The sequence below is a fragment of the Nicotiana tomentosiformis genome, chromosome 3 (assembly GCF_000390325.3).
Source record: "Nicotiana tomentosiformis chromosome 3, ASM39032v3, whole genome shotgun sequence".
Lineage (NCBI taxonomy): Eukaryota > Viridiplantae > Streptophyta > Magnoliopsida > Solanales > Solanaceae > Nicotiana > Nicotiana tomentosiformis.
In genome coordinates, this window is record NC_090814.1 from 72,416,686 (window position 1) to 72,426,414 (window position 9,729).

Here is a 9,729-nt window from a genome sequence, read left to right on the forward strand (position 1 = left end):
TGATAGATGTGATTGATGGAGTTGTGAATTGAGAATGTATATATTTTTAGCCGCTCAAAAAAATAATAGCTGATAATATATATATAATTATAGTATTATATTTTTTTTTACTAGGGAGTACAATTAATTTCGGCTGACCGGCCAATTTTATATTTTGCCCTTGTGAATTTGCTTGCAAATACTGGTCTAGTTCCACATAGGAGCATAGTCTAACTTAGTGTTTTAAAAGGTGTTTTCGGGGCGAGCCCCAGGGCAAGGCGTACCAAAAAGGCCCCGGGGCGATGGTGTGGGGCGAAAGTCTCAAGAGGCGTACACCCAGCAATTCGGGACGTATGCCCGGGCGTTTGAGGCTCATTTTTTTATTGAGGAGTAAGCCCCAGAGACTTTTTCAAATTAAAACAAAATTTGTTGAATAAGTTCTTCATATAATACCCAAATTCTTAAAAGTCAGTTTGGTAATTACTCAAAAGGTTTAAAAAGGAACTCAAAAGTATTAAATTTAAAAGTCAAGACCTTTTTTTATTGATTGAAACCCTAATTCATGGTCTTTCCCAAATCTCTATTTTGTCCGCTAGTCTGCTAATATCTCCCAAAAGCAACGAATATTTTTTTTTTTTTACAAATACAAAGAGAACTACATTTTCCTTCATAGTAGCAAGTTCAAAGTTCAAATTGCAGGTTAATCATCCTTTTTATTCCTCAATGTAGAAAACTTTATTCTTTTAGACTCAAGTTACTTGTGCTTGTAAGTAGCGTGTAATAGATTGTTTTGACTATTGTTGTGGGAACACACACACACACACACACACACACACACACACACACACACACACACACACACATATATATATATATATATATATATATATATATATATATATATATATATATATATATATATATATTTATAGTTTTCTTCAATTTTTATGTAATTTTACCTGTTTATAAATATTTACTGTCATTATATTATTTTATAAAATATTAAAAATTAAATACCTATGGGGCTTACGCCCCATGCCTCGGGGCTTACGCCTCGCTGAAGCATATGTAAAACGCATCGCCTTACGCCCACGCCTTTTAAAACACTGGTCTAACCTTGTTAGAGCCCAACATATTAAAGACGAAGGGCCAACTAAGAGTCCAAGGGAGTTGCTGATTCTATTTTGGGCCTTCCGGAGCACTAGCCCATGCCCATATATATATATATATATATATATATATATATATATATGGAAAAATTACCCAAACTGTCACTCTATAAACTCTCCCAACCAAAAATAGCCCAAAACAAAATATCTACTAAAAAAGGCTCAAATGTCATTTTGGGCCCAAATAGTTCAATTAATGTCAGTTTTTTTGTATCTGTTATTTTTGTAATACAGACACCGTTCTCTTCTCTAAGTTCTCTCTCTCTCTCTCTCTCTCTCTCTATATATATATATATATATATATATATATATATATATATATATATATATATATATATATATATATATATATATAATTTTTTACTAAATTGAACCAAAATTGCTGAAATTGACGAAAAAACAAGATGCATTTGCGGTTATTTTCGCCTGATTCCAGGTAATTTGGAGTAGAAAATCTCTTATTTTGTATATTTTTCGGATTGCATGTGTTTTTGGAGAAGCGATGTTGCTTTTTTAGGCTTTTGCGACTGAATTGTTTAGTTAGAGTTCATCGTAGGTATTTGTTATATATGATTTTGTTAGTTTTGGTTGAGTTTTGTATCAATTTCTTCACAAAATTCTGCAACCGTTTGTTCGTATAATTTTTTTTAAAATTTTTCTCATTGAACCAAGTTTCAATTGTGAAACAGAGTAATATGACAAGACAAACTCGTTCGATGAGTTCTTCACCTTATACAAAGTCGGTTTCAATTGAGAAATCGAGCAACATGAGAAGAGAAACTAGTTGAAAAATCGATTGATGAACAAAATATGGGAAGACAAAACCGTTCCTATAGTATTAAAGTGTTAGAATCTCGAAAGGATGTAGTTGGACAATCTGAAAAAAAAGAAGAGCAAAAGGGTTAGAGTGGATGATGTTGAAGGTAAGAGAAAACGTGTTGTGGAGGATGAAGTGAATTTGGGTGTCAAACCAAAAAATAGTAAGGTTCAGAAGGCAGAAAAAGTTAAAATTCCTGACAAAGTTTGTAAGGTACATATAATTTCAGTTATATTTTTTTCTATTGGTGAATCTTCTTTTAAAATTGGATTTAGTTTGTATTTGTTTGTTTTTAATTCGTGTCATTTATTTGTAGCCTTGGAAGCTTTATATTCCAGTTGGTGAACATTTTCCTGTTACTCATTGGACATCATGCACTAATGTGTACATCGTATCAGTTTTACAGTCAAAGTTGACTGATGTCCAGCTTCGGATGTTTAGGGAAAGCTGTTTTGGTTATTTTCTTGATTTACCTCGAATTGTTATCCAGGCACAACTGATTCGTTCTTTAATGTTTAGAGAGTTGGTTCAAGATAAGTGTAATCAATTTTATGTGAAATTGAATGACGAATGTATTTTACGTTTTGGTCTTCGGGAATTTGGTGTTGTAAGTGGTTTAAACTGTTGTGGCAATGAACATGTTGAGGGTAACTTCAGTGGACCTAATAGGTTGGTGGATACTTATTTTTCTATTTTTGAAGCGGTGTCAAAGAAGTCGCTTATTGATTATTTTGAGAAGAAGATATGGCAGTCTGATGAAGACACAATTATAATTACAATCATTTATTTCATAAACACATTTCTAATGTTCACTCAAGCTCAGAAGACATTTATAAATAAACGTGATTTCCATCTTGTCGAGAGTGGTGATTATGTGTCATTTTCTTGGGGTAAGATTGCGTTTCGAGCTTTAATGAAGTCGGTGAAGGACATGTTGAGGGGAAAGTCTGAGTTTTATAGGATTGGTGGATTTTCTCTTGCACTACAGGTGTGGTTCTATGAATGTTGCATTGTAGTTGATAAAAAGTTTGTTGTTCGCATTGGAGATCATACACCACACTTATTGAATTGGGAAATGACAGACAGGCCAACACGTGAAGACTTCTCTACTGGTTTCTTCAACAACACATGGAATAAGGTACCAGCTTTTATGTATTGATGGGTTATACATATATGATACACTGTAATTTATTGTGATACATCAAATATACAGTTTTTATACATCTTTGATACATCTAGGACTAAAGCATTTTTTGTTACATTTGCAGTTTAAAAATATTTCTCCTACAACTGAAGAGCTAAGGAGATTTACTTTGCCAGTTGAAGTTAACAATGAGTATCGAAAATATTTGACATCACGTAATAGGGGAAAACTTCCTATTGATGATAGTGATGATTTTGTCACGCCACCTCCGAAACAAATTAAGGAGTCTGTCCCACCAAAAAAGGCGCCGAGTGTCCAACCTGTTGATTATGATCGTGAGTTGCAAAAGTTAAAAGCTGATGTTAAACAAGTTTGTATTGATTTTTTATATATATATATATTTTGAAAGTTTTGTTAAAAATGTATATTCAAAGTCTATTATTTTTCTTATTTGTTTCCTTTTGTAGCTCCATAAGCAGTTAAAGTCCTTCATGGAATATGTTTTTGATAAATTAAAGGTAGTCTTTGAGTTGATAAATTTCAAGGTATGTATTTCTTTTCCATTGTGCATTTTCTTTTATTTTTTTAGTTAACTTACTGTATCATTTTTTTAAAAATAGTTTGGTGCAAGCGAAGACAAATATGGTGCACATCCAGAGGAAGACACCAGAGGTCGTCAAGACAATAATAATTTTATGAGTAATATGGAGTTTGGTGAAAATGAAGATGTTGACATGGATGGTTGTAAGGTGTGTTTTGTTGTGCATTCTGCACTTTTTCTTTTTCTTTTCTTTGTTATTTTTGATAATTAGATTCTTTTTAAAAAATTAGGTCAGTGGAAGTGAAGGCAAAGATGTTCCACATTCTCAGGGAGATACCAGTGCGCATCATCATAACAACATTGTGCTCGATGCAACAGATTGGTTAGGTATCAATATCATGGAAGAACCTTCTGGTGTGAAAGCTAACATGTTCATTGTAAAAGTAACTTTCACACTAGATGTATTGCATGCTTGCGCTATTGGTGAGACTGCAAATGAGGCGACATGGGAGATGAAGGTAGAATCTGATAAAGAAAAGGTTCCTGAATCTCAAACTGGCGTTGTTTGTGTGACTGCAAGTGTTCATGAGGCGGCAAGGGAGATGAATGAACAATCTGAGAAAGAGGTTCCTGAATCTCAAATTGTTATGTACTATCCTGAATTACTTTTTGAAGTTTCGTCGTAAATGAAAAAAAGAAAGAGATGTCCTGAAAAGGCCATGCAGTCTCCATTCATTATTGTATTTGATTCAGGATTCAGTACTGGTGTTGTTGCAGTGAAAGAAAAAAATAAATTTATGTTGTTAAGCATCCTTTTCAAAGCAAAATCAGAACTGGCGTTAACAACTCTTTGTTGAATGTAGTTGATGCGTGGGTCAAAGAAGGAAAGTCCAGAAAGAAGTATGTTTTCAACTTCTGAGTTTTGTTCAGTTTTATATCTTAATATATTGTCATTTGTAGCATAATTTTATATCAAATCACTGTATTTCTTTTGTGTATATCTGTTACCAGGAATAAAATTTACCCAAACTATGTTAGTGAACTTAATTCTGCTTATGATCTTGGTGTATATCATGTTGAAGACAAAAAATAATTTTATACTTTGGTATATAATGGTCAGCCTTTGTATGACTTGGTATGTAAGAAGTTACTTTTACAGTTTTATTTTTTTAATTTTAGCCAGTGTACACGTGGTCAGGCCTCTTAAGTTAGAACAACTTATTAATTGCTATCTTTCTTAGCACAAGAGAAGTAGTGAGCATTCATTTTCCTTTGGTTTCTATGAATTTGGTTTGAAAAAGCATAGTTGCTTAAAGCTTATGAGCCTTCGGTGATTAATTATTTGTTATATTTTGTTTAAGCACATTGATGTTTTATTCTATTATTTGAGAAAGAAGGGGAAGTATGACAAAGACTTACATGTAACATTCACCACCACAGATTGGTACTTCGACGAGAAAATTAATGAGTTGTGGCAAGCGTTTATTGATACAGATGGAGATAGTGCAGTGTGCAATCCGAAATATGTCATTGTAGAGTATATTCAGGGGTATGTCTTGGATGTTAATGTTCCACGGCACACTGTCGAGCACGTCTTAGTGCCAATTAATGTCGTGAAACAATGGCATTGGATAATGGTTGTGATGTCCTTCAAGGATAGGTGCATTTATGTGTATGACTCTATGCGCTGTGGAGTTGCTCATCAAGCCAAAGTTCATAATACAATGCATAAATATTCTGTGTTGCTGTCTTATTTTTTCGTGCACACGTATTTCTATTTAAACAAAAAAATATCAACTGGTGTACTGGTGTCTACAAATCTAAGGACTTGATTACCCCTGTTGATGTAAAACTGGTTGAAGGACTGCCTCAACAAGTCAAAGCGTATAAATTTCTTTCAACACAATCTGTTTTGTTTTTAGATTTTGCAGTTTGATAATTATTGTTATTTTTATTTGTAGTGATTGTGGTATATTTACGGCATCATTTGTCGAGTATTTCATTGAGGGCAAGACGCCTCGTAAAAAATTCAATGCCCATGCACACCGGCACAAATTTGGTGCTCTCTTGTGGGATTATGCTAGAAAGAAGATGGAATTGAACGCGCAAAATAATGATGAGATTATTGATCGACAGAATAAGTCACGAAAATGGAAGAAGTAGTTACCTTTGTCATTGTTGTAGGATGAACTCAATAATTTTATTTTGTATTGTGTTCTGTTATGTTGTCAATATTGTAAGACGGATCAGATTTATTTGTGTTTGAATTTTATGAATACTTTTAAGATTTGTACGGAAGCCAGGGGGCTGATCTTTAAATAGGAAAACAAATGAGATGTCTGCTCTGTTATAAAAGTTTAATGAGTTTTAGTGCAATATTGAAGTATTGCAGTTAGTTTATTTTGGCGTTTTCTCCCTTGATTTTGTGTTGTGAATTCAAGATATGAAAAATATACGGTAGTTTGTGATACATTGTCTCTGCCAAATACATGCATGATACATATATGATACACACATAATACATAGATGATACAGTCTTTTTGAATTGCTGCACAGTTAGTTTCTTCACAATGATTTATGCAGTTTGTTTGGTTTCGAAATATGTATTGATGAAGCCACACTCTCATTTTCAAATTTCTAAAACTCTTTGCACAATTTTCTAGCTGCTACTAATGTTTTCCATTAGTTAGCTTTGTTATTACACAAATATAGACATGAGTAAGAGCTGATACACAGAGACACATAGGTGATACACAAGAGATACATAGATGATACAACTTCTTTTTTAATCAAACAGATGTATAATTTACCGACACACAAAGATACATAGGTGATACACAAGAGATACAAATATGATACATAGCTGATACAACTTTTTTTTTTAATCAAAGAGATGTATAATTTAAAAAATACACTTGCAACATGATTTTATATGATAGATCAAATATTTATTTATATCTAAAATTCAAATAACATTCTGCATTGAGACATTTCTTGATATATTGGATTCTTCTAAATCTTTATGATATTCAGTAAAGTAATATAACAAGTAATTCTAAGTTTAACATATTGCATCCTCTCTTTGGATTATTTCTACAAGTGTTTTTGTTGTGACCTTGTTCTCCGCACTGTCTACATGAAATCGACCTTTTTCGTTTCCTTTCAGATATTGGCTTGCACCTCCCCTTCCTTGGCCTTCCTATTGATTTAGTCACGTCTGGTGGCAAGACTTTTTCATCTAGAACTTCTGCAAGAGTTTTCCATGTGCTTTCATCAGGAACCGGATAAATTAGAATTTCATAGGTCTTCAATATGTACTTCCTAATGTAGTACACCAAGCAATACTCAATGTGATCAATGTATTTATATTTTAATACTACCCAAGCATGTGCACATGGAAGCTCATCCAACTGAAACCTTCTACAGCTGCAAGTTCGATCTTTTAGGAACATCATTCTCTGCTTACCCTTGTCAAGTACTGAATATAAGTAATTCGTCGAAGGGGTCACCTACAAAATTTATCAACTATCATTAGTGGTGACAAAGCAGATGCCCTAAAAACACATATAGTAGAGAGCCTACAAGATTCATAATATCTTAATATCATGTCAAACCAACCAATATTTCAGCAGTGGGGTAGGCATAGATGCTACATTAAATTGAAAGCCTTATATACATGCTGGTAATCGCCTAAAAGTTGAATAATTTGCTTACATAATGACTAATTTCTCGCATGCCCCAGAAAAAACAGAGAATAAAGGTAGACCAACCAGCTTTGAAAAGAAACAGAAAATCTGAAGCCTCGGGTAATAGATATAAGACCCTCAATTACTTGAACACTATAATATTTCTTTTGTGCAAACAATGAATATTAGAAAACGCTAGCTTTAATCAATTTAGTCGTCCTGTGCCGTGCAGGTGGACACTAGTTTGACAGAATCACATAAAGGGTTCAAGATATAATATATCCGTAAATTCGACATGATTATATATTATATACACAAGTATCTACATATTCTAGTCATACCTTCATCCGATGTGACAATTCGAGATTGTCCATCAGCATTGTATCACATTTTTCCCCAAGATCAGTAAATGACTCTATTGTATTCTTTTGGTTTGTAACGTTTCATCGTCCGATCAATTGCCTTATGTACTCCAGCAAAGGCAGTACTGGGGGTTCCCTAGCAGCCTTGAGCGTTGCATTAATCGACTCCGCAATGTTTGAAGTCATTGTCAATGTTCTGTTGACAGTGGAATGTGCTCTGGACCATCTTTCATACCCAACGTTGATTAAGTAATCTTTGAACCTCTTATCAATTCTCTCTACCTCTGCCATGTGGTAATCAAACTTCACAACTGTGTATGCTTTGGCCATAGCAAAGAATATGTCTTTGAGCTGCAAATGGTTCTTCTTGTAATTGTTTTTTACATTATTCCATAGATGCCATATACAGACACAGTGAGGTACATGTGGATACAATGTTGCCTCTGCATTTTCAATGCCTTCATACTTGTCCGAGACTATGCACATTCCCTCACTTTTCCCAAATGCATCCTTGAACCTCGCAAAAAACAATTCCCAGAAAGTATTATTCTCTGAATCTACTATGGCATATGCGAGTGGTAGGATACTAACTAATAAATAAAATCATATAAATATATTTGAGTATATACATGAATTATATAAATATATATTTACATTATTATTCTTATTTTACCTGCTGGATCTTGTGTGGATGTTATCAATAATGTTCCTTTGTATATCGATTTAAGAAAGGTTTCATCTACAACAACAACCGATTTGCAATACTGCCATCCTTTTATAGATGGATATAGTGTAACGAAAGCATACATGAACAAGTCTTCCTCTATTTTTTTCAAACTTACCACCGACATAGGATTTGTAAGAACCAGTATATAAAAGTAGCTTGGTAGCTTTTCATATGATTATCTCGGGTTCCCTCTCAGTAGTTGAACTGCATATTCCTTCGATCTCCATGCTTGCATATATGTGATTTGAAGACCATACTGCTTGTTCATATCTCCAATTATGTCATTAGGAGTGTATATTATTTTTGGGTCTTTATACTTGTCTATCAGAAGACTGTCGATGAGTTTTGCAGTAGCTTGACATTGTACGTAAGATCTGTCTTTCAGCGGGCATGAGTACAGTTTGCTAAAATTTATGACCTTGAAAAGTTTTGCTTTTTTCAGGCTCGAAGTCTTAAAACACCAATCGCAGTTGTTGTTGATGCACACTAGGCAGTACCTACGACAAAGATATAAATTTTTCCATCAATAAACAGAGCGACATAAAATACAATGATATAGTGATACATACTGCCATCAACAATACTAGATAAAAAAATACAACGACCACAACTTAGAAATGTACAGCCACAGACTTACAAGCAGCAACTTACTTTCTGCATAATTATGCTTCTAACATCAACTACGATATACATTGAGATACATAATTATACAATAAGTATTTTGATACCTGCTTTTACTTGATCTATGCACATTAAACTAGAATTTTTCCTTTACTGCCAAGTGCTTCATGACTTTGACTATCATAGCCTTGTCTTTATAAATTTGACCCTCTTCTACATCTATGTGTTGATGTGTTGAGAGTCAGTTATTATTGTATTTTCATCAGATTTTGTATCCTGCCAGTCTTCTCCATCCCCAAACTCAATCATATTAATTGTATCGCCATTGTATCTCTCCTGTATAACTGAGCTTTATGCACACTTTGATGAAATCACAACAGATTTTGAATTGTAGCAGATCATATCCATATCATTTTCACTCGATGTTATACAAAGGGGATACATTGTAAATTTCGAACTTTTTTCAGCTCAAGATATACACATACACCCATATTATTGTGTATCATTATTGATGGAGAACCATTTTGGACAGTGTATTTGATTTCAATAACATTCAATGAAATATCTATCATAAGTTGTTTCGAAATCATGTCTACAAAATCTTCAAAACTTATATTTGGAGTAACTATTAAAGCATCGGCATTGTAATCTATAAAACTATTGTCAACATTTTATAGGCCATC

At 33.4% G+C, this 9,729-nt stretch overlaps 2 protein-coding genes across 3 annotated transcripts; one reads left to right on the forward strand and one right to left on the reverse strand.

The window, feature by feature from the left end:
- The first annotated feature begins 939 nt into the window (after window positions 1-939).
- LOC104103398 (uncharacterized) lies at window positions 940-4,697 on the forward strand. 2 transcript variants are annotated; one of them, XM_070197114.1, is made up of 7 exons: window positions 940-1,584; window positions 1,838-2,193; window positions 2,291-3,103; window positions 3,234-3,479; window positions 3,577-3,654; window positions 3,730-3,858; window positions 3,941-4,697. In XM_070197114.1, the coding sequence occupies exons 3-7, from the start codon at window positions 2,399-2,401 to the stop codon at window positions 4,334-4,336; spliced, it is 1,554 nt and encodes a 517-aa protein (XP_070053215.1). In that variant the 5' UTR covers window positions 940-1,584; window positions 1,838-2,193; window positions 2,291-2,398; the 3' UTR covers window positions 4,337-4,697. The 2 variants fall into 2 exon arrangements, with proteins under 2 accessions (XP_070053215.1, XP_009609589.1); XM_009611294.3 differs by having other exon boundaries at window positions 1,838-2,178; window positions 2,282-3,103.
- Window positions 4,698-7,779: 3,082 nt separating this feature from the next.
- On the reverse strand, window positions 7,780-8,549 carry LOC138907993 (uncharacterized). The gene is made up of 2 exons (XM_070198621.1): window positions 8,372-8,549; window positions 7,780-8,288 (listed from the first exon to the last, which is right to left on the reverse strand). Exons 1-2 carry the CDS (start codon window positions 8,547-8,549, stop codon window positions 7,780-7,782), a joined length of 687 nt encoding a protein of 228 aa, XP_070054722.1.
- Between the last annotated feature and the right edge of the window lie 1,180 nt (window positions 8,550-9,729).